Here is a 25,101-nt window from a genome sequence, read left to right on the forward strand (position 1 = left end):
ATTAAAAAAAAAAAAAAAAAGTACCATTAGAACCATCCTTTTCCCGAGAAAACTGATAGCAGAAGACTTTAATAGTGAATCCAAGGTAAAAGGGTCCCCTGTGGCCTTTGCCATGAGTGGCTGCCTAGCGGATAGGGTGCACAAACCTTTCTAATTAAGGAGTGTCAGGTTCCCTCTCTTTCACTTTGCTCCCCTTGGAATAGAGAAGGAGCTGCCCAAGTTTAATGTTTGCTTTGGATTCTTTCTTTCTGTTATAACCACCAGATTTAGCGGTAGCTTTGGATTCTCTCTCCCTCAGGATCTGAGCCTCCCAAGTATGGTAATAGCCAATAGGAGTACAGATTGCAGAGTAAGTCTGCTTATTTGTTAAATAAAATTTGATTTAGATCCATTATGAAGTCTAAAATCCTCCACTTTCAACCTTAGTTAACGGCATTTTGGGCTTCTCTTGTGATAGGCCCAGGCCCAGATATAGTCTCACACAGCGTGAACTTCACAATGGGCTTCAAAATAAGATAGGACCCAACCAATCCTGTTGATGAAACTTTGAGCCACCCATCTGGTTGGCCCAGTCCAATGTGCAGTCTTCGCATTTGTGGTTCCCTTGGGACATAAATAAGTTTGGTTCTGTATATAGATGGGTTAAGTAGACTCTGTCCAAACTCAAACCTTGTAGTCTCATTTTTCTTCTTGGAGTTCGGTCTAAGGGTTTTTTGGACCTAATCAATCTATATAAGTTTTGAGAAAATGATGGCTATGCTGCCGGTATCATGCTATTCTCTCACATTTTCTTTCCCTTGTGATGGGATCGCCCTGTCTATAAACCAAGGGCCCGTTTGATAACGTTTCTGCTGTTTCTGTTTCAAGAAACGACAGAAACAGAAATTTCCGTTTCTGGGAACAGAAACAGAATTTTGGGTGTTTGATAAACCTTGTTTCCGTTTGATAAGCCTTCTTTTCACACATCTGGCCCTTTTCATCTTCGCTTTCTCGCTCTTAAACCTAAACAGAACCCTCTTCCCCAATCCACTACACTCACTCTTGCTCTGGCTCTCCCAACCATGGAAGTTTTCAGCTTGCTCAAGTACTGGAAGGGTGGTGGAGTTACCGAAAATAATGAACGCACCATACCTGGCACCACTACCATATCCACCACTCTTCAGCCGCAACCGGCGGTGGAAACGGAGGAAGATGGCGATGATGGTTCCTTCTTCGACATGGAGTTTACGGTGCCCGAAGACGACGATGGTGAAGGTGGAGACGAACACGATAACAGTAGCGGAGTCGATGAGGAAGATGACAGTGCCTCATTGGAATCTGCGGGAATTGATGGAGAGGAGTTCAACTTCAGGGTGTCTTCTGGGTCGAGTGATAGGAGAACGGACCTGGACGTGGACCCTTCGCTCTCACCTTCCGACGATCTGTTCTTTAAAGGAAGGCTTGTGCCACTCGAGCCTTCGTCACTTGAATTCAACCATTCTGAGACAAACTTGAAGCCTCAGTTCCCTGTCTCTTTGTTGAAATCTGCAACCAAGATCAGAGTCCTCATGTTGGGGTTTAAGAAACCCAAATCGACGATGGCTGACAAGATGGAGAGAAACTCTGTAGACGGAGCTAGTCGGAGACGGTGGTGATGGTAGTGATGCCAAACTCCGTCTTCAATATTGATTTTTTGTGCCTCATTTTTGTTTCGAGAAACGAGCAAAACAAGTAAAACTTGTTTCGTCATTCATGTTTCTTGAAGCATAAATTGTTATAAATTTCAATTTATGTTTCAAGAAACAAGTGGAACATAACACTTTTACCAAACGGTATTTATGCCGTTTCTTTGTTTCTGAGAACAAGAAAACACAAAAACACGTTTCTGGTTACGTTATCAAACGGGCCCCAAGTGGTGCCCCCTCTGCTCCAGTTGGCTTAGCATGAAAGATTTCACCCCACATCGGCAGCGCATCGGCAGCGTGATGATCCCCTACCTATTATTTATTTATTTATTTATTTATTTATTTATTTTTGGTGAAGTTACCCATTAGTTTTATGTTGGATCGTGGGTTGGGATTATTGATTGGGGGATTAGAGAAGGCAAAAATAAGATGAGAAGATGAGAATCATAGGGAGGGGAAGGGTTCTCACCGATCTTCGGACGCGGCTTCTTTCGCCACTTCTGGCCGATTATCCTGCATTTTCAGGCTAGCTCGGCGTTTGTCCCTCTTAGATCTTTAAGTCCCTTCGTTTTGTTGGCTCTTTCTCAATGATTTTCACTTGGTTGGGAAGGTCAGCTAAACTCTTCTCCACAGGATCACACTCATTCTCTAAAAGAACCGCATTCTCTTCGATGTGAGCCGCTCCATCTCCGCCGACTTGGGCAGTTTTGAGCTTCCACCTCAATCGTATCCTCCTAGTTCATCATTTGCCATCCTTGCTTCTTCCTGATTCGGTGAAGCCCTCCTCCTTCGTTCTACCCGATGGTAAGGCGGCTCTCTACCACTCTTCTTGCTTTTTCTTTTCCACCCTTCGACTCTTCTATTGGTCCTTAGCAGAGCATTTAATGGATGATTCACTCTCTTAGAAACCACTCCGTTGTAGGTATGATTATTTGGAGCATCCACGCCCCTGATTCCCCTTACAGATTTCGTCCCAACAGCCATGCATCCCCTACTTTCCCCCTTGATCATGAACTCTACCCCCTTTGTCCCTATTTGGTCTTTGATTCTAGGTTATCACCTCCTCCTTTGCTTCTATTTAAGCTTTGAGTTGGTGAAAGGTCTGAACAAACTTCTTGTGCTATTGCTTTCGTCCTTTTAGGAGTGACTAACCTCGTGGTGCAGTCGTGCTACCCTGATCCTTTCTCCCACTTACACAACATCTAACTTGATTTCAAATAATTCTTCAAATTATTGTTCAAACTCTCACGAAATGGTGTGCTCCGAATGCCTAACGTTAATAAGTTTTTCACATAGCATTTTGATCATTTACATTTAAGTCAATATATTCGCTATGAATTATTCTTAACTTATATTCATTAAACAATTTTAGTTATACATTCTTGAATTGAACTTCATCGTCATATTGAAATATACATTTTTTTTTTTTTTTTTAAATCTTTAAGAAAACACGAACTGACCTTCATCATGTTACCCAAATGCTTAATGCAATTTTGCATTATCTGCTAGGTACACAATCAACGCCATGTCTTAGGCCATATCTTAGCTAATGCACTTGTCATGGCAACATCGTGATCCGTGAACATAGTTATAGGCTTTTTATTACCGTGTGAATCAGTGAATGCCTCAAATAATCACTTGAAATATTAGATCGGCTCAACATATAAAAGTGCAATCACAAATATAGTGCATCCTTTGTGATGATTAAACCCAACAAATATCCCAAATGGCCTACACTCTTTTTTGTGTAAAATGTAGTATTATAGTTAACTACATCTCCAAATTGTGCATAGTCGATTATCATATTCAGATCAATCCAAAATATATTAATTATATGTTCTTCATTGTTCAGTTGCATTGCATATATAAAAAAAGGATTTTTCCTACTTTGGTTAATAAAATACTTCAACAAACTGTATGCTTCACCAAAAGATAGGACACACATTCTTTTATTACGGAAATTGTTCTCAACATCTTGAGTCATGTAGCAAGGTTTTCTCTCCCACTAGTCTGCCTACCCATGTACTCAAATGTGGACTTAGGTTTGATCTCCAAATCATTCACCAAATTAATTTCATATCTATGCATATTTGACATATTCAATGCATCATATGAGCAATACTTGGAAGATGAAGAACGTGATTATATTTTTCAACTAAGTCACGACACTCATATTTTTCATAATAAGTCAAATGTATGTTCATCTGTGCTTGACATATTATTCTTATTTCAGCTTGCAAATTACCAGTATCAGTACCTCGCTTATTTTCGACAATCAGCTTTAGAACATACAAATCCCTATGAAGTTATGGTTTTCTTGTCTTTCTTACTCTTATATATAAATCCTCTCATAATATTAAATCCTATAGCTCATTCATATCTGTTGTAGAAATCATAAGACTCCTCCTCTGAATTTAACAATATCCCAACCCAAGGTTTACCTTCAAGATCTCCACCTTGCTCAACCTCAGGAATAAACTAGCGTTCTCCATTATTCAATTGAATTGGCCCATGATGAGATATTTTCCTAGAGCTACTATAAAATAATAATAATAATAATAATAATAATAATAATAATAATAATAATAATAATAATAATAATAATAATAATAATAATAATAATAATAATAAAAGACACTTGAGGAAAATCAATAGGGAAAATTGTGGACACCCAGTCATAGTTTGGAAATTACAAAAAAGAACCTATTTCATATTAATTTTTCACACTTGATTTTCCTACTCTGGCTAATAAATCAATCTATTTTAACTAGACATGGAATAGGGTATAGTATAGCTCACAATTTGAGGTGCCCAAATAACCTAGAGATCAAGCCATCTCCGTACTGCTCGCAGACTTGGCAAAGTCACCTTTCTCAACAAACCATAGTTCTCACTCCTGAATCTCCAGATCCATCTGTGGGAAACAACTTTATTAAGGAACTGTGGGGATCCAATCCCAAAGCTGCAAGTGTTCAAAAGGGGAAAGGAAAATTTTCACATGGATGAGAGACTTAAAGCATCCATCACCCCTTTTCATAAAATCTCACTTGCTGTTCAATTGATTTAGAGATGAATTTTATCAAATAAAATCTCTACAGTGAGAGGGAGTTAGAGATCATGAGGGTCAAATAGTAATATAGAAGCTTTCATCATCAACTCTATTGTTTTTAAAGCCAACCCCATCAATCTCCACTCTCTACTGCCAAATCCCCTTTCTTTCATCTATTTCTGATTACATATGTCTGGTTTTGTGACAATGTACAGAAGTAAATAAGCTTCCTTCCCTTTTCTTCTTCAAATTTAATACTATATATATATATATATATATATTTTTTTTCTTTCTACAAAGAAAAAAACCTTACATCCATAACTCTTAAAGAGCAATATAACAGAAAACATAGGTAGCTTCCTTCTCTTTTCTTCAAATCTGATACTTTATTTTATTCTTTCTACAAAGAAAAAAAACCTTACATCCATAACTCTTAAAGCGCAATATAACAGAAAACGTAGGTCAGAGTTCTCAAGCAGACACACAAAACAAGGGCAACAAATAATAAATAAATAAATAAATAAAGAAAAATATAACGAAATTGCATAGTACAACTCAAATAAAAAAAAGAAAAAAGGAGAGGGATAAATATGCTAGCGTAATACCTATGAATTAAGAATGCTAGTGGGATTTTGACCATAAGATTTGATCAATTTGAATTAAACGGTTGGATGAAGAGAAGATATACAAATTTTCAATCCACCGTTACTACATCTTTCTTCTCTCTCTTTCTCTCTCTTCTTGTCCGAAAAGCCATTTCTTTTTATTAGATCCAGTCAGAGAAAGTGAACTCCGGTGGGATCCATTGCCGACAAGCTTTCCAACCTCTCCTATGTCATGTCCCAGATTAGCCGCTCAGTTCTCTTATCAGGCATCGGCACCAACACTAGTTCCGACACCGTGCATGTTGATATCGAGCAACCATTGCCGCTGTTGATAGAAAAGATGCCCCGTCTGAAAGACATTCTGGATAAGCTTAAAACCTAACATTCTCTTTAGCAACCTAAGATTCGAGCACAACCAGTGACTTTTACAACAGAAATCTGAACAAATTTGTTACAGAAGAGAAGAAGTACCTGGGTGAAGTTAAAATCTAAGAAGAATAAACTCAGAGGTCAAAACCCATTTATGGAGGAAAAAAAATGGTGATTCTTTTCAAATCAAAGCCAAGATCCTGCAAAAAAGCCCACAAAAAATAAGAACTTCTTAACCAAAACTTTATTTCCCTATAGACATCAGTAGCGAAAATTCCATTTTTTCAATTTTTAAATGCGTTAAAAAATCTCAATATATTAGAAATGGAAAGCTTCTCTCCTGTTTCTCGCATCGTCAGTTCATAGCAGCAGCAGCCGCAACAACCACAGCCGGAGCAGAGGAAATCGAACAACCAAATAAGTTGATGGTATTCTCTCTTTGCTTCTTATTTTTGCCCCAAAAATTCTCTACATCGAAGCCTTGTACCTATCCCTCTCAATCCGATGGGTCTCATCATTCCTACCGTCGGAAGATCTGTGTAGTGGAGCTCGATGCTGAACATCAATCTCATCATTCCGCCGTCTCAACCTTTGCTTCCGAAGACGGAGTTGGGCAGGACCAGAACCAAGGTGGTGGTCAGAGGCGGTTCTGGCGGATCAAGGTGATGCCCAAGGTCTAGTTTTTCGCCGCCGTAAACTCACCAAAGAAGTTCTTCGGTGTCTACGATGGTCACGGTATGATGGCAAAGGATACCGTGGACCGACGGTATTGGGCAGGTTCTGTAAGACCTTGCCACATGAACGGATGAGATTTTGTTTGTTTCATCTAACGGTTAAAATTCCGCTAGCATACATTATTCCTAGGTAATGCGTTAGCATACTTGTCATTTTCCCAAAAAAAAAAACCACTTTCCTTTATGAAGTTTGTCAATTTAGATAATCATGCACGGAATGTACAAGAATAGCAAGCTCCAACATATAACTTCATGGAACCATGAAACAAGGAGAGAGAGAGAGAGAGAGAGAGAGAGAGAGAAGAAGAAGAAGAAGAAGTGGGAATTCGTTCTTAGTTTTAAGGTTTTATCTGCACCAAAAATTGAGGTTTTACCTTTGGAGAAGAAGGGCCCAATGTCGACGACTCTGCCCCTGACTACTGCTTTTACCTGAGAAGAGGGAGTCAATCGAACAATTAGAGCTTCCACCTAAGTTGATTTCAGAGAGAGAGAAAACGTACGTCCGCCAGTTGAAGAGGGAGGGGGGGGGGAATTGATATCAGCAATTTCAAATTGTAGGATAAGGGGGATAGTCGGGGGATGGTGGATCCAAATTGATGGGACTTTGTAGGGCATAAATGTTTAATGACTCCATCCACTTCTCTCTCCCTTGTTGTGTTCATGGGATACGACTCTCTCTCTCTCTCTCTCATCTTCTACTTTTTCTACCTCCTATATCCAAAATGGGTTTCACAAGGTAAAAAAAAAAAAATGGTTTGCAATAATCGGGAGATTAAAGAAAAATACTTCGAATAAAATTAGATGGCAAGTAAAAGCCACAAATGAAGCAAGCAAAATGATGGATTTACGGTGAAGAACCCTCAAATATATCTATAAAACGTAGAATTACAGATGAGGAAAGAAAGGGGAAAAAAATTAAAGAAGAGACTCGCAAACCCTAGATCTATCAATGTCTTCACCCTCAAAATAAATCAATATAGCCCTCACCAGCTCCATCCTCGTCCTCGTTTATGCCAGCAGTGATACCCTCGCTGAGAAGAGTGTTCTCTAGGAGCTCGCTATAAACCTTCAATGGCATCAGTGACGTTTGACACTTGCGATGCACATGGTTTTGCACTGGCCATTGCCAAGCATAAGAAGAATATGGCGATTCAGTCCACCTTGTGCAAACCACCCTTTCAAATATTTGGCAGCAAACCACCATTCTTCGGCACTCTTCGTCTTTGTGCTCACACCCCCTTTTCTTCTTTTCACACACACTCTCTCTCTCCCCTCCCAGCATGTGTTCGGATCAGGTTCACGTACGAGAATATTCTCGTACACTCTTGATTTGTGGATATAAAATCTATTAAATGAAAGAGAGAAAATTGATTCTATATTCACAAGCATCGTTCTCATCCATTCTCATACGTAAACCGTAAACCTGATCCCAACCAAACAAGGTGGGATGGGATGGTATAATTACTTTACCGCATCATTTCTCTCCTTATCTTCTATCCCACTATATTATGGGACCCATATGTCAGTCTTTCCCACCCCTACTCCCTTCCAAACAAACGAGCCCTTAGTTTTCTTAAACCCCATCTCTTCGATGCGAAGACCTTCCTACAAGCCTACAACTAGCTGCGGCGTTTAGCATTTACGATTACCAGTACGTACCCTTTGGCCTTTCCTATGAGAGCAAAGAGGATTCATTTCTTCGCAGTGTTTAAAAACCGGATCGGATAGGCCGATCCCAACTGAATCGGTAGGGTACAAGATCTTCAGGCCAATTCATTCCGGTCGATTCTGATTCCGATCCCGATACCTATCCAGATCCCGGGTTTTGAAACCCGTATCCTCTTCAATCAAGATTCAAGACACTTCTTAAACTACCCATAAAAATGATATTTTGAGCACAAAAAAATCATTCCAGTTTGGTCGCGCCATTTGAATTTGATCTATTCGGTCACCTCCTACGGGGTTCTAAATTTCTAGTCTCCGTCGATGTCCTGCAAAATTCCAGCTTGAGCTCTGAACTAAATTTCGTCGCCATGGTTCAAGCAAAGCATCAAAAGATTAAACCCAAGAAGCAAGTCCGTGTAAGTCTCGCCATTGCGTTCTTGAGCTCATTCATGCCCATCTTATTTGATTGCAGTGATTTCGACTCTTGATAAGCTTTTATCATAGTAATCTCCACGATCGAGTCGCAAGGAATTAATGAATATCTGTAAATATTCTGTAATTTATGTCTTTCTGAAGATTTTTTATTGGGTTGTAGTAATTGCGAAGGTGGGGTTTAAATCTAGAAGCTATTATCTGTACTTTTACAATGCCAGCCTCGTTAGTGGATTGCTTCAACACATTAGTAAATTCTCTGTGTTAGATTATGTAGAAACTTGCGAAGGGCGAATCATCTGTGGTTTTTTGGTAGTTTGGTCAGGTATTTTTCTGCAAAATGAAGCGGTTTCTGGTTGCTCAAACATGCTTATTGGTATCAGTGTTCTGTTTTACTATTGAGATCATTAAAGTAGTAATCTTCTTGTGGCTGTAATTGTGTTATGGGGCCCTGCATAATATGGCTGAATGTCGTCCCCCAAATTTGACCTATCATTTTTCTTGCTTTGATTGATTTGAATATTGATGCATAAATAATTACTTGTTTGAAAATACATATTCCGTTTTCAAATCCCTGACAACTTGGTGACACTGAGGATTTTTGGATTCGGAGGGTTGTTTTGATAGAATATCCCCTTGGTCACATATCTATGAGATGATTTTTGAATTTTTAATGAAACTGTTGCTGATCTGATTCCAATTGAAGGAGCTGAAAGAGCTAGGGGCAGGTCTAAAAATGACCATAGGAGAAGTGGTGAGGAATGACATGCATAGTCTAGGTCTTATTCTAAGTAGGACATCAGATAGAGCCGATTGGAGGACAAGGATCCATTTACCCGACCCCATTTGGATGAGATTTTCCTGACTTACTGGGCTGTGCCTCTATTCTTTTACTCTCATTTCTCCTTTTTTGTTTTCACCACAAATTTCCCTATTTTGTTTTTCATGGATCCATGTAGCGATCCATTAAGTTGGGATAAGGCTGAGTCTTTTGTTGTTGTTGTAATGAAACTGTTGCTGATAGTAAAAAGAAAGAATATTCATAAAGAGCTGCTCTCCTTTAAGTGAATATTGGGTGTAGGCAATCTGCACGGGGAGAAAAGAAACAAACCAAATACATTTATAATGGTGATGCTGAATTCTTGGTTATAATGAATATGCTAGATGACTTAGTGGCCAGACCAAACTAGGATTTACTAGACTACCCGTAGACTTGGTAGAAAAAGGAGCTGAATGATGTCATGGCTCTTAAGAGAAAAGAAGTGAAAGAAAATAATACTGATAACCCCTCAAAACAAAGCATGCCATGGACTTAAATGCATCCCATGGTTTGGATATAACAGGCCCAGATATTGTAAGGAACTGTGATTGCTAATCAATGAAGCTTTGAAACATTAAACTTCTAACAATACATAGCACATGTTTGACATAGGAAAATATGGTGTTATCATTTTTTTGCACCTCATGTACTCTTGAGCTCATTTCTCAAACTCAACTGGAACCTTCTGCATCATTCTCTCCCAGTTGAAGAACTCCCAACCTCATTTTCTTTTGTTAGGAACGGTGAAATATTTTATTGAAGGAAAGAAGGAAAATATGCAGAAACTCTGTGGAACAAAGCAAGCCAAAAATCATATGAAACTTGGAATATAACCAAGGAAGATAAAATACATTCATCCTTACAAATTCCTTTCTTATCTCATCCATCAGCTAAGGTATTTAATGCCCTAGGAATCCATTTGTTGAAATGTTCGATCTGCAGGCAATGGATGGAGCTTCCTAATGTCAAGTTTTGAAATGGTGAAGTATTAGCTGTGCTTTTTGGATTTTTGTGTGCAGTGGCTGTGCCAGGGATTCTTTAAGTTCCTGGTCTTATGCATCTAATGGACCCAATTTTTGAAAAAAAAAAAAAAAAAAAAAAAAAAAAAAGAAATACGCTGTTTGGTGAGCTCCCTGCATTTTGGTTTGAACTGGGTCTTGTGGTTTGTTGCCTTTTAACTGGTTGTTCCCACATACAATAGGAAAAGAGGCAGTTGGTAAAGAAAACACTATTCTTTCTAGTAGATTAGAGAAACAGATTAAGAAATATGAAGATTTCACAAATCCTAGCCCCAACAGGATTTCTAGTATTAATTGCAAAGTTCAGATTTTGAAACCGTCACAAGATTCAAAACTAATAGTAGATTAGGGAACTGAAATAAGAATTCAGAGACCAATTCTAAAATAAGAGATTTGGAGAAATCCAAGTTGAAGTAGGAAACTACAATTTAAAGGAAAAGATAAAATATTAAGAACAGTTTCTGATATAAGGATTTAATAGGGATTTACAGAATTGGAAATGAAATCAAAACAGAAATCACCATATGATTCATTGTTGTCACGGCCCCTAGATGAACCAAAGCGGTCGAGGGGGGCAAAAATTAACTAGACACCAGCTTGACCGAGGCACCAATCCAGACAAATCTGCTGGACGCCTAGACATTGCCTAGGTGATGCCTTGACAACTATGATCTGATCTGCTGGGCTGGAACCACCAGTAGTACCCCAAGCTTGAAATCACCAGCAAGGGTTCCTGGAATCACCACCTGGGGGTCTACTGAATTGTCACAACAAGGAGCATCCTGAATCACCACGGAACCAAAGTTCAAAAGCAAAAGCCAATATTACAAACTTATGTAAGAGACTCGATATAGGACTCGAACTAAGCGTAAAACTCCTCCAGCCAATAGCTAAACTTGGAGGAGGCAGTTTAAAATAACAACCTTTTCATAAAATAAAGGAAAGTAACTTAAAACAAGGCTGGACTCATAAAGAACTGATTCAACCAAATGAAAACAATTTAATAAAAGTAAAGGTAAAGGTAAAGGTAAAGGAATAGGAATCTAACTAGACTAACTGACTAACTAATAAAGTAAATCTCTTATTCTTTCCTCCTACCCATATTTTAGGCCCATTAAAGTGGCCTACTATAAAAAACCCGTTGGACCGAAGGCCAACATGTATAGAACCCAACCCAAGACTTATTCCACTAAATAATTCCACTTCTGTGTTTTATCTGCATCACTGGATTAGATGGATGTATTCTTATTTGTTTACGGACTTTTGACAGTATCTTCTACTTGTCCAGCTCTTGTGATGCTCAATCTGTTCATCTGTTCAATCTTTTCCTAGAATGTTTAAGCATTACACTATTTTGTGCAGGTAAAAAAACATGTCAAGCAAACTGACATTTCAGAGTTCCGGTCTCAACTTGATTCTTTGGGCTTAAAAATTATTGAAGTGACTGCAGACGGAAACTGTTTCTTTAGGTTAGTGCACCGTGGACAATTACAAGTTTCATGCTTATTGGCTTCTTTCTCTAGATCAACCTAAGTTTCTTCATATTGTCTTTTTGTTGAAATTTATTCTTCTTCATCAGGTTGTGGTTCTCATAATTTAAGTTGATCGTTTTCGATAGTTTGCAGGGCTCTAGCAGATCAACTGGAAGGTAATGAAGAGGAACACGGGAAATATCGAAGTATGGTAGTGCAGTATATACTGGTATATAACTATTTACCTTAGCTATAAAAGATTGATAAATTTGTAATCTTTTTTTATCTTGACTTATGTTTGTAACCATTTCTTTGTTTCAGATGTCAGTTAATTTCTTTTTATTATTTTCTGCATTAACTTGAATTTCCATTTAAGAACAACATCCTGTCCTGCTAGTCTGGATTTGTTCTCAAGTTGAAGTTAGTGTGCCTAAGCATAGATAATACAGTCTGGTTCCTTCTCCCTCCCTCTCATCTCGAGGCACCTTGCACCTTCTCCCCCACCTTTCCCACTATATCAATACATGCTTCTTGTCTGGTTATGAAATCTTTGACCAACTGTTGGACTTAATTGGAAGCATAATGGGTGTGTACCAGATCTTTATTCTGTGCATGTTTGGCTGCTTAAACATGAATTGGAATATTTGGCTACTTAAATCTAGAGTGCTTTGGATGCTTGTTATGGCTGTAGTGTTACAAAAGTGAGGCTTCATTTGTAGGCAGGTTCAGATGAGACTAAGAACTACATCTGTTTTGGTTCTTGAATGATAAAGTACAGGGATGATCATATTCTAACTGAAATATGGGTTAGGGTGGAAGTTGCCATGTTGAAAAAAATATGAACCTATGTGGAAGAAACCCAATAGAAAGAAGAAAATTAAAGTATCTCTGGATTAATGTTCTTTAAGAAGCTTGTTCTAGTGCTAGAATGATATCCCGGTGTGGCAAAGGACTGAATTGGTGGTCTCATTGATCAAAATGAAATTGATAAAGGAAGGCTGTCCCTACAACATACGACTGGACCAAAAGAGTGTTCGATTTCTCTTCAATTTAGGCCAAGGTAGAGACAATGGGAGAAACCTTTCGAATTCTTCTAAGAATAATTTGTAAATTAGAGTTGAAAGGAGAAATTAAAGGAAAAGTGAGAAATGGATTTGGGGTTTAAATTAAATCTCAAAAGATTGATTAGCTTAGGCAAATGTAAGGGTTAGAGAGATGCAATCTTCCTCACTGTTTATGGGATGTGACCATAGTTGTTATGGCGCCGAGGTGAACCAAGGTATTGGAGGGCTGCCTAAGCGCTTAGGCAGCAAGGCGTTCGCCTAAAGTGTTATTTTTTATTTTCACTATTTTTTACATTATTTAGTATGCTACATATGCCTTGTATCATCAAAAATCAACATTAATCCACATCAAGTCATCAAAAATCAACAGTAAGCCACATCAAATCATCAAAAGATCAACATTAAGTCATAAAAATCAACATTTAGAGAATGCTCTTGTTCTATAATAAGTTTTATTGGTCAAATGATTTTATTTTTAATTAGACCTTTTGTATTAGGTATAACGCAAAACCAACTTTCCAACAAGTCTAAGATTACTTAAGTCTGAGTTGTAATGACAAAGTTATGTTCCAGTCAAACTTATTTTAAAATGCACAAATGCTATTAAACTGGCTTGGATGAAAATAATTTTAAAGACATCAAAACAAAAGATTATTTTACTGGACTTTTAGTTTTTAGCAATGTTTTACCATGATAAGATTTATAAAATTTTTAGAATTGAGAAAAACCCTAGCATTTGAAAGTTAAAAATCGCCCCTACAACCAAAAATTCAATTTTTGTTCTTGGACTAGGGGGTTGACTTTTTATCCTTTTGGAATTTGATTTTTAAACTATTTTCATTGGATTCAAATAAGGGGTTATTTGGTTATTTATGAATAATATCTTAAATGATATTTGGCATAAAAAAAAAAAAAAAAAAAAAAGAAAGACGACAATCGCATGGACGCCAAGGCGACTTCTTGACAACTATGGATGCGACTATTATGAAAGGTGATTTTTGAGGAGATGGAAATTTTCGTTCAAGGATCCAATTGATTTTGGTTTAAGATGGGGAGTAGTTGATTGGTTGGGTTGGTTATCTTAAGATTGAAGGTTGATAGGGAATTAAATTGTCTAGCCTTGCAGATTATAGGTATAATGTTAGATGGGACTTAAATGAGATAAAATAAAAGAAATAGAGAACTAGAGAAAGAAGTGAGTGGTTCTACGAATCCACCTAGGGAATCTTGGAATTACCCTAAAGCACATGAATTCACATGGCTGGGAGGGAGATGCTCTTGGCTGCAAAAATAATTAAGTCAACTATGTAAGAAGTAAGTTACAGCCCTATCTCTAGACCCCTAAACATAGCAAGTACTAGAGGTGAAACAGGCTGGGTTGGGCCGGTTTCTTAAAACCCCAGCCCAACCCTTGGTCCCCAAAACTTAATCTTGACCCAACCCAACCCTGTTGGGTCCATGCCAACCCAACCCAGCCCTAATTGACCCTGATTGGGCCGGGTTGGGCTAGGTTAGCCTTGATTTTTGCCAAGGTTGGGCTAACCCTATTTTTGCCATTTGTGTTAAAAAAAAAAAAAAAAAAAAAAAAAAACCAATATATCAAATTATCAATACACTATTGATTATGAATTGCAACACAATAATAAAGGTTTAGGACACCTAACCATTAGAATCAAGACTTATATTTCATTATTCTAAATAGAAGGATAGGATCACAACCCTAAATTATATTTATACTAATCAGGGTTAAAATCAGGGTTGGGTTTTAGGCCTCAATCCAGGCCCAACCTAACCCTAAACCAGGGTTAGTATTCAACCCTAACTTGCCCTCGGGGTCAGAAATCTTAGCTAAAGCCCTGTTCGGGCTCAGGGCGGGTTCGGGCCATCAGGGCCAAACTTACACCCTAGCAAGTACTATGACTAGACATGCATATTTCTAATCAAATTGTAGTAAGTAAAATATCTTATCCCATAACAATAATAGCCTCTAGTGGAAATTACAATTGGAGACCAAAACTAGCCTTAATAACTGGAGTTATAATATCTCTGCCATTAATTCTACGGGAATGCTGCAAAAGTATGGGAATCTTTTGAATAACCTCCTAATGACTCAATGAATTCAAAAACTCTACTAAATAATCTATATGGCTTGAAATAAAATCCAGCAATAGAATCTCATGTTTGGGCCCCAAACCAGAAAGAAAAAAGAAAAGAAGACCAGTTGCAACTTTTGAACAGCCTCATTCCTTCGTCTTTCCTCTTTTATTACCCATCAGGAATATTTTAGTAAATAGATGATTGTAAATGGGCCCTAGGTCCTTCATTCATTTCATGCAAAAATAGAAAGTGACTCCTGGAGAATTAGGCCCAAAAATTTTGTGGCACATCGACACTTGTAAATATGTGCTGACCATAGTTGTCATGCTGTCGCCTAGGGGTCCAGGTGGCTTTTCCTGAACTGGTGCCATGGTGGCCTAGGTGCCTTGCTGGTGTTGCCTTGAATTTTTCCCTCTCAATCACCTTGGTTCGTATTAAGGATAAGGGTTCTGATACCCATCCAAATTCATTGTATGTAAGCTAGGGACTGTGATCTTATTATTTCTCAGCCTTAGCTATACATCCTTATTTGTAATCATTATCATATTATAAGTAAGATCAACCTCTGTCATCTGAGACAAGTCAATTCACTTTCTCAACCTTTCCTTCTCAACTTGGTATGATTATGAAAGCCCAATACTTTAGGGGTTTTTTTTTTCCCCTACTAGACTAAGAGATTAGTCCTTTGCATTAGTGGCTTCAGCGTCACATGGCTGGGCATGGGTACCTAAAAAATGTGCCTCTTCCTTTACCCACCTGTTGACCTATTGACCTTACTATAGTCTCGCGCCCTCACGTCGTCTCACTGGCCACAGGTCTTTACAAAACTTTACTAGGGCCCATGCTGTCCCTGCCAATTCCAAATAGGGACTACGCACTCCCTATCGATTCAAAAAAAAAAAAAAAAAAAAAAAAGAAAATGCACAACCCTCTTGAAGTACACCGGCAAGGCCATTGGCCCCTTACGAGCATCGACCAGCAGCGTTAGGCCCTGCCAAAGGACCTATGCCCCTCTGTGATCTTCGTTGCAACCTCCACCTAGGCTCCTGCCTCTTGCGACCATCGCCTGGCCTTCCCGAGACTCGCCTGGGGCTCCCTACCTCCTTTGCTTCTCCGCTGGCCTTCTGAGACCTCGTTTGAGTCTCCCACGATTGTTGCCTGGTCTCCCCGAGACCCACCTTAGGCTCCTTGCCTCCTGGGAAATCCACCTAGGCACACCAGGTCTTTGCTAGGCTTTGATGCTCCTTTCCTCTCTGTCTATAGGCCACGCCGAGTTTTGACAAGGCTTCCTGCTTGACTTCAGGTCTCCTTAAGACATTGTAAGGGCCCCTACCCTCCTTTTCTCTGATCTCCGAGCTTCCCAAGGGCGGTTTCCTATCTCCTGCTTGTTGCCAGCTGAAGTGTGGACATTCCACACCACTGCAGCCCTCTGGTAGGATTTGTTGCTCTCTGCTCCACCACTTATATGCTCATTACTATAGGTGAATACTTGCTCGGTGCTTCCTAGATTTCTTCGGTTTATGAAGCAACTACCTTGCTTGTGAGGTACTTCTCCTTCCCATTACCTTTTTTTTTTTTGTTTCTTCTCTTGGCATTATGTTGGAGTAACTGGGGTTAGTGATCAAAGTCGTTTGGAACTTCTCACCACCACCCATCTCTCCAACTGAACCCTCCAATTTAAATCGGACCAACTACCTTGCATAGTCACGGGCTTGCTCCTTACTATTAGAGGAATTCATTTTTTGGGGATATAAGTAGTGAAACCCAATCCCAACCGATGCTACTGCTAAGAATAATTGGTTGGCTAATGATGCCCTTTTTGTGTCAATCTTGTTGAACTCTATGGACCCATCTATCAGTCCAAGATTTGTTCTTTTCAACTACGCAAAGGAATCATGGGAGGCTGTTAAGAGCACATATTCTCAGATTTATGAGCTTTGCCATCAAGTCTGTGAGACCACTTAGAAGGACCTATCATGTTAATCTTTCTGAACTCTATGGACCCATCTACCAGTCCAAGATTTGTTCTTTTGAAATCTGCGAAGGAATTATGGGAGGCTGTTAAAAGCACGTATGCTCAGTCAAGTAACTATGCTCAGAATTATGAGCTTTGCCATCAAGTCCGTGAGACCACTTAGAAGGACCTATCTATTTCCACATATTATGCTGCACTGTACAGTTTATGGCAGCAGTTGGACTCTTATCACCCTGTCCCTATGGCCTGCACTACTGATACTACTACATTCCAAAAGGAACGGGTATATGACTTCCTCACTGGACTGAATCCAGAGTATGATCAGATCCGTGTCTAGGTCCGTAGCAGAGACACGTTTCCTACACTACTCCAGGCTTATAATATGATTCGGCATGAGGATCGCACCACTCTGTTATGATGCTTCCTGCTGTTCCCACTTGTTAAGCTCATGTCACTAGTCCTCAGGCTTCTCAGACTTTGGAGTAATCTGCGACTAAACCTGGTCCTCCTGCAAAAGACCCGGTTAAGTGTGACTATTGTGGACGTCATTGCCCTACAAGAGAGACCTGTTGGATGCTACATGGCCGCCCTAAAGGCGGAGGGCATGGTGGGAAACAATGATCTTTCAGGCATCATGATCATCTTTCTGAGACTACTGACAACTCATCCATTGCTGCTCCATTTTCTTCAGAAAGATGGTTGCTCTCCAACATATGCTGGCATAGCTTAGTATCACACCTCCTCCTATGGCATCTTCCAATCAACCTGCTTCTCATCTAGCCCAATCAGGTATATTGCCTCTAATCCTAGTCCTTCTTTGCTTCTTAACTCTGGAGCCTCTGACCATATGACTGGCTCCTCAGACATGTGTTGTACCTATCTCCCTTGTTCGAGTAAGGATAAGTTCCAAGTTGACAATGGCTTCTTATCTGCAGTCTCTGGAAAAGGTTTTGTTACTTGCTCCCCTACTATTTCCTTATCTTTTGTTTTCCATGTCCCCAATTTGTTTGCCTATTTACTTTTATCGTCTTACTGTTGACCTTAAATGTTGAGTTCATTTTTATTCCACTCATTATGTTTTTCAAGACCTAGTGACATGGGCAATGATTGGATATGGTAGAGTATGATATGGGCTGTACTACTTGGATCCGAACCTCACTTTTACACCAACGGTCTCAGCTCACACTCTTTGGGTGGACCGCTTTTTCCCAGTTGCATCAGTGGCATCGCTATTTGGGTCATCCTTCATTTCATGTTTTGGGTCATTTATTTCCACCTTTAATAAAGCTATACTCGGGACAAATTTGCTTGTGACATCTATCAACTTGCAAAGCATACTAGGTCCCTACATCCTATCATTGATAATAGAAATAACATGCCTTTCTCTATTATACATTCTGACTTGTGGGGACCATCTCTCATTACTACCCGGGGTGAGTTCAAATGGTTTATCACCTTCATTGATAACTTACTCTCTGACTTGGTTCTTCTCCAGACCAAGTCAGAGGCCTTTCCTTGTTCCCGTTCCTTTCATACCATAATTCGAACACAATTCAATGCCCATGTTCAGATCTTATGGAACGATAATGGGACATAATTTATTGATGGCCATTTTCTTCAATATCTTGACCATTTTCTTCAATATCTTGACCAACCTGGTATCTTGTCCCAGACCTCTCGTGTTCGTACTCTTGAGCAAAATGGTATTCCTGAAAGAAAGAATCGCCATCTTCTTGACATCACCCGGTCATTGATGTTTACTACCCATGTTCCAAAATTTTATTAGGGAGATGCAGTTCTTACTACTGCTTTCCTTATCAACGGGGGTACCTTCCAGTGTCCTCGACTTTAAAACATCAGGCTGTCTCTCACGACCCAGACCCAGATGTCAGGTGAGGGTACAACCCTCACGACCGCTGATCAAACAATCGACAAATACCAACAAACCATTCATAGCAAACTACTTCGATTCAAATCTTAAACCAAATACTCAACCATTGCCTTAAACCTCAAGTACTCCTACTTACTGGTGGCAATCCAGGGTTTGTATTAGTTAAATATCAAAATCCATATTATTAGAATTTGCCTTTAAATGTCATCACTTCATCCATCTAAGAAAATGGAAATAAAAATAAATAAAGAAATCTTCGAATCGCCCTCGAATTCTACTCCAAGGATACACTTCCATCTCAATTACTGTGATGTTAAAATAATGGATTAAGCACAACAACTTACTTAGTAAGGGAAAAATAATAAGAGACAGCACAGAGAAAACAATCAAACAAAAACAACGGATAAAACAAACAGTTTAGTTTCTCAAATCACACTTTTAACAAAACACGATCATTAGAAAATATTCATTTTTATCACACTTTAGCCGATACTGAGGGAAATAAGCATCCACTGCCCATAGTACAAGAGGGAAACTTGGCCCCCACAATCACACGTCAACAATCACACTGTCGTCACCACTCTGGAACAAAATATACAAGTCCCACGGCTCAATGGAACACCCCTCTTTGGACTGGTACAAAGCAGTCTATTTGCCCTCAGACACTTTCTATTTTCACACTTAAAAAGAAAAATCTCACTTTAAACAAATCACCATTACATAAAATCACCTTTCATAAAATCACTTTCTTTAAAAACACACATGTGAAAACACAGGTAAAATCTCAAAGTAAGAATCAACATCAATACACATCATACAATAATATTCATCTCCATCAAATATCAATCACCTCCATAAACTAATGTCACACATAAGCCCAATTCAATAAGCATAGGTTCAATGGTACAAGCATACCAAATATTACATCATACAATCAAACCACACTCGTGGTGTAATCCCACTATAATCCACTTACTTCAACTTGCATGTCTCATACTTCCACTCTCCGACGGTGTGCTCAAGTCAATCACCACCTGAAATTAGTTACGTCTCCCATTAATCTCCTAATTCAAAACTAATTCAATACCTCACTTTCCCAAAAGTTAACAAAAGTAAAAAGCCAATCCAAAAGTCAACTCTCTCAGAAGGAGGTCAAACTCTAGGGATCGATCCCCCTTGACGTGTATCACCCTTCTGAAGATTAGAATGATCGGTAAAGTGATCTAGGAGTAATTAGAACAACTCTAATCTCAAGGTTTCAGTAAATATGGAATTACTCTCAATCCATTGGACAGATGGTCCCCAAATTCGAATTGCAATCTCCCTTAGGACAGCTCTTCTAAACCCCAAGTATGCCCAAAAGTTAAATGTTGGATTAAAAGTAATTAGGGAAATACAAGCTCATGTGTCCCAATTTTCCCCAATTTCACAGGCTTTTAAGTAACATGCAAACAGAGAATCAGATCTCCTCCCATAGTGGATTGATTCTCACTCTATGGGAGGGGAACCTATGGTCAACTCATTGCTATATTTGAAGAAATTCAAAAATCAAGATTGGTCAAGGATTGACACTTTTAGTGATCTAACCAAAAATTGATGTTAGGGACATTCATTGGCCCCCAAATTACAGTCTTTTACCCCTCCTAGGTATCCCACCAAAACTCTAAAATCTCATCTAAAACCGACCAGTGTATTGGGTCCCACGATTTGGGTCTCAAAGAAAACCCTAACATTATTGTGTCCCAAAAAAAGAATATTAGATTTGGTCACATGGGTCCCAAGTAAAGAATCCTATATAAAGATTTTTTGATTAATCTATTAGTTTGATTTGGGTCCCATATTGGGTCCCAAGTGAATCATTGGATTAATCACTTAGAATCAAAGTTAACCCCAAAGTTTTGGGGTAGAAACCAACAACTATTAGGAACTAGGGACAACAACCCAATTCAAGAATCGACACCTAGAATCTTGTAGATACTATAATATGGTAGTAACCTATTCAAGAAACTAAAAATAAAATTGAATGCAAGGATGCTAACCAATTGGAGGAAGAATTAGTACCTGAAGTGAGCAAAACAAAGTAATGAAGCAGGAACAAGAAAGCATGATCTTCCCTTCCACAATCTCCCTTTCTCTCCCTCTCTTTCGGTTTTCCTCTTTTTCTTTCTTTCTCTCCAACTCTGTCTCTCTCAATAATCAAATTTGTGTGCAATGCTTGACCCCCTTATAACTTATATAAAAGACTCAAAAATAGACTTAGAGACTAAGAAGGAAAGGGCTAACCCAATCCTTAACTAATAGGACACTTAAATTGACTCAAAATTGGGCTGGACTTATATATTCCTAATCTAGTCCAACTAAAACAATAAGGTAAAATAAAGAAATGAAGACTCTTGACTAATCCCGTATTCCGAGCTTGTACCCATATTATAGGCCCATTACAAAGGAAACACTTAAAACTAAAGGTCCAACACATATATAACCCATCCCAAAACTTATTTATACTAAAATAAGCCAAAATATTTCTCACCCACTCAAGTGGCAACCACTAGCCTAACACTTTGATTATTTATTATGTCCACAAATCAAATATAAATAAAGAACTAAAACACTCTTTAATTTTCTAAGTACCTTATTCACCTATATGCCATCCCATATTCAGTTTCCTATAGAGCCAAATCCTATACATCTATTAACGAAAGAATCAGAAAACTTACAAAATTACTTCTATAATGCAAAAATTATGAAAATACCCTTGGCCTGAAAACATACTCTTTAAGTTTTTAATTTCTGGGGCATTATAGTCTCCTTCTAGACCCTTCCATGGCCTCTCATTCCCTCCCCATGTCTTTGGGTGCGTTCACTATGCCCACAATTTATCTCCCACTAGATCCAAATTGGATCCACGGACTATCAGGTATATCTTCATTGGATACTCTGCTTATCAAAAAAGCTACAAGTGTTATCATCCCCCTTCCTGTAGACTTTTTGTTACCATGGATATGACCTTTCATTAACATGAGTCCTACCACCAATCATCTCTTCAGGGGAGAGTGTGGAGGAAGAGATTCTGTCTAGTGAGATTCCTTCGAGTCTGTTTGTTATTGATACTGTTCAGATTTAGGGGGAGAATACAGATACTGTTTAAGATGAGCCTTATGCCCTGCTAGAGAAAATGGATCTACTTACTTATTCTATAAGGAAAAGCCTATCTCTAGCTTACCTTGTCCATCTCCGCCTCCTAAGCTTGCTCCCTCGGGTAATGATATTTCTCCTCCATCTGACAATAACCTTCCTATTGCTATTAGGGAGGGAGTTAGAACTTGTACCCAACATCCTATTCTCCATTATATGGTGCATTTGTTTCCCTGTTGTCCTTTATGTCTATCTTGTAGGGCTGGAAAGAAGCTATCATAGACCCTAATTAGGAGGATGCTATGATAAAGGAAATGCAGGCCTTGAAGAAAAATGATACACGGGAACTTGTCCCTTGCCCTGAAGGAAAGAAACCAGTAGGGTGTAAATGTGTGTTCATTGTGAAAAAATAGAAGGTAGATGGAACTTTGAGAGATACAAGGAAAGATTGGTTGCTAAGGGTTTTACCCAGACCTACGGCATGACTATCAGGACACTTTTTCCCAATGAAATTTGTTTGAGCATTGCTATCATGTGCTGCAAACCTTGAATTTAACCTTCAACAATTAAGTAAAAAATGCCTTCCTTAATGCTTATCTTGAGGAAGAGGTCTACATGGGTATTCCCGTTGGTTTTGAGTCATCATCCTTAGCCAATAAGGTGTGTAGGTTGTGGAAATCTCTCTATGGCCTTAAGTAGTCACTTCGGGCTTCGTTTGGCCAGTTTTAGAAGGCTATGCATAAGTTTCAGTACAGGTAGAGTCACGCTGATCATACCTTGTTTGTTAAACATAAGGGTGGAAGGGTTACTTCTCTTATTTTCTATGTTGACGATATAATAATAACAATGACATAGAAATCTCTTTGTTGAAAACCCGGTTGGCTACAGAGTTCGAAGGAAAGGATTTAGGACCACTCAGATACTTCTTAGGAATTGAATTAGCTCGATCCAGCCAGGGTATCTTCATTTTCCAAAGAAATTATGTCCTAGATCTCCTTAGTGAGACAATATGCTTGGATGTAAGCCTATAGATTCTCCGTTTGAGGTTGATCACCAACTCAGCTGCACATGGGGTGAGTCAGTGGTCAAGGAGAGAGATCAATGTCTTGTGGGAAAACTGATATACCTTTCTCATATTCGGCCAGATATTGCCTATGTTGTATGGGTTGTTAGTCATTTTTTGCATAAACCAAGGACAGCTCATCTTGAGGCAATCTATATGATTCTGCGATATTTGAAATCAGCACCAGGAAAAAGGCATTCTATCTTCTAACAGTAGCAATCTGAAACTTGAATCCGTTATTGATGCTGATTGGGCTGGTTCTATTGATGATCACCATTCCACTTCAGGGTATTGTACTTTCCTTGGGAGAAATCTAGTCAAATGGCGAAGCAAGAAGCAACCAGTAGTATCCTGATCAAGTGCAGAAGCAGAATACTGAGCACTGGTACAGAATGTTAAGAGTTTATGTAGTAAGGGTAGTTTGGGCACTAGTTTGGTATCTTAATGTTTTATGTTGTAATTTACTGTTTTACCTTTTACCTCCCTAGGGAGGTGTATGTAATTTCTTTTTCATGTTAGTGGATCAAATAGGGTAGAGGAATTTTTTCTCTCCCACATTAGGTTGCCATTTCCTTCTCTCCCGTTCATCTTCTCTTCTTCTCTTTCTCACCTTTTACCTTCTCTCCTCTCTTGAATTGATCCTTACACCATTTCCAACTCAAGGTGTATGCGAGCTTATTTGGTTCAAAGTATTGCTGAGTGATCTGGGAATGACATCTGAGGGACCTATGAGGCTCTTTGTGACAATAAGGCAATAAATAGTATAGCTCATAATCCGATTCAGCAAGACAGGACCAAACACGTTGAGATTGATCGTCACTTCATCAAAGAGAAGCTTGAACAAGGCTCAATCTGCATCCCGCTCATCACTTTTGAGAACCAATTAACTGATGTTTTCACAAAGGGGTTGACCTCCAAGTTATTTCATCCTATTGTATTCAAGTTGGGCATGAGGGATATCTATGGTCCAACTTGAGGGAGAGTGTTATAGATAAGTATTACAATACCCATCCAGATTCATTGTGTAAGCTAACAACTGTGACTGTATTATGACTCAGCCTTAGCTATACATACCTTATTTGTAATTCATTATCATTTTATAAATGATTGGCCTTTGTCATCTCAGACAAGCCAATTCACTCTCTCAACCTTTCTTACTCAACTATTTGCCAAGGCACCATGACAAATATAGTGCTGACATCACCTCTGGAACACTAGAGGAATAATTTGATGGTGTATTTGAAATAACCTAGAGGGGGGGTGAATAGGTTATACTAGTGGAATTTAACTCTTTTCGATGTATAGGTCACAAGTGTGACTACAAATTAAAAACGATGCGGAATAAATAAAATAAGAACAACCACAACACAAGATTTATAGTGGTTCGACTCAATTCGAGTCTAGTCCACTCCCTACAAGAATCCTCTTGTAAGGTATTCCACTAGTTCTCCCTTTCAGTACAGTAGGTAGGGGAGAAAACTTTTACAATCTTTTTACGGATAAGAGTATCCTTACAAATCTCCTTTCCAGGCAGAGAGACGCCTTCACAATCTCTTTTAGGGGTAGAGAGAGACCTTTCTCTTTTTAGGATAAGAGTATCCTTACAATCCTAAGTACAGTCTAGAATTGTAAAAAAACAGAAAATAAGAAATAGTGGAATAAGAGGAATACCTCAAGTGTGGTGCAAATGAGAATGAATAATAAATGATGAGTGATGCACCTTTTGTAAAGTCCTCTCTTACGGCTTTGACTTGCACAGGAGAGAGTAGAGGACTTTGATTAAGACTTGAGCCTCTTGTTTGGGATTTGTGTAATAGAATAACTCAAGTAGAAATAAACTTCTCTAATGCTTGCAACAATGCTCTTAAAGCTCTTTCTTAATGAATAATTAATTAAGAGTGATTAGGGTATTTATAGGTGAACTTAGTGAAGCATTTTAGGCAAGGAATCAAGCTCTAACGGACATATTCTGGGTCTACCGGTCGACAGCCATCGGTAGCCGGTCGACCGCCAAGAGCCGTTGTAGGCAAAAAAATAGCCGTTGGAG

General features: G+C 38.9%; 2 protein-coding genes and 1 long non-coding RNA gene across 5 annotated transcripts in view; 2 read left to right on the plus strand and 1 right to left on the minus strand.

Annotated features, from left to right (window-relative positions):
* Positions 1–835: 835 nt before the first annotated feature.
* LOC122090700 (probable membrane-associated kinase regulator 2) lies at positions 836–1,667 on the plus strand. Its single transcript, XM_042660372.1, has one exon. The coding sequence runs from the start codon at positions 1,062–1,064 to the stop codon at positions 1,632–1,634; it is 573 nt and encodes a 190-aa protein (XP_042516306.1). The 5' UTR covers positions 836–1,061; the 3' UTR covers positions 1,635–1,667.
* Positions 1,668–5,296: 3,629 nt separating this feature from the next.
* On the minus strand, positions 5,297–6,851 carry LOC122090993. The gene is made up of 3 exons (XR_006143783.1): positions 6,796–6,851; positions 5,790–5,887; positions 5,297–5,667 (listed from the first exon to the last, which is right to left on the minus strand). It is a non-coding gene; the product is annotated as an uncharacterized LOC122090993 (long non-coding RNA).
* A 1,204-nt stretch (positions 6,852–8,055) lies between these two features.
* LOC122091887 (OVARIAN TUMOR DOMAIN-containing deubiquitinating enzyme 7) overlaps positions 8,056–25,101 on the plus strand; it is a 48,637-nt gene continuing 31,591 nt past the window's right edge. For 2 of the 3 annotated variants that reach the window (XM_042662118.1, XM_042662119.1), the window contains exons 1-3: positions 8,056–8,502; positions 11,720–11,826; positions 11,983–12,058. In XM_042662118.1, coding sequence (XP_042518052.1) covers positions 8,455–8,502; positions 11,720–11,826; positions 11,983–12,058 — 231 coding nt within the window. In that variant the 5' untranslated portion in view covers positions 8,056–8,454. Of the gene's footprint in view, positions 8,503–11,719; positions 11,827–11,975; positions 12,059–25,101 lie in introns of all 3 variants that reach the window. The other variant, XM_042662120.1, reaches the window with a different exon arrangement.

The sequence above is a fragment of the Macadamia integrifolia genome, chromosome 10 (genome assembly GCF_013358625.1).
Source record: "Macadamia integrifolia cultivar HAES 741 chromosome 10, SCU_Mint_v3, whole genome shotgun sequence".
Taxonomy (NCBI): Eukaryota; Viridiplantae; Streptophyta; class Magnoliopsida; order Proteales; family Proteaceae; genus Macadamia; species Macadamia integrifolia.

Bases quoted from the DNA above. Each gene is read 5' to 3' on its own strand.
- LOC122090700 (XM_042660372.1), top strand. From the start codon at position 1,062: ATGGAAGTTTTCAGCTTGCTCAAGTACTGGAAGGGTGGTGGAGTTACC.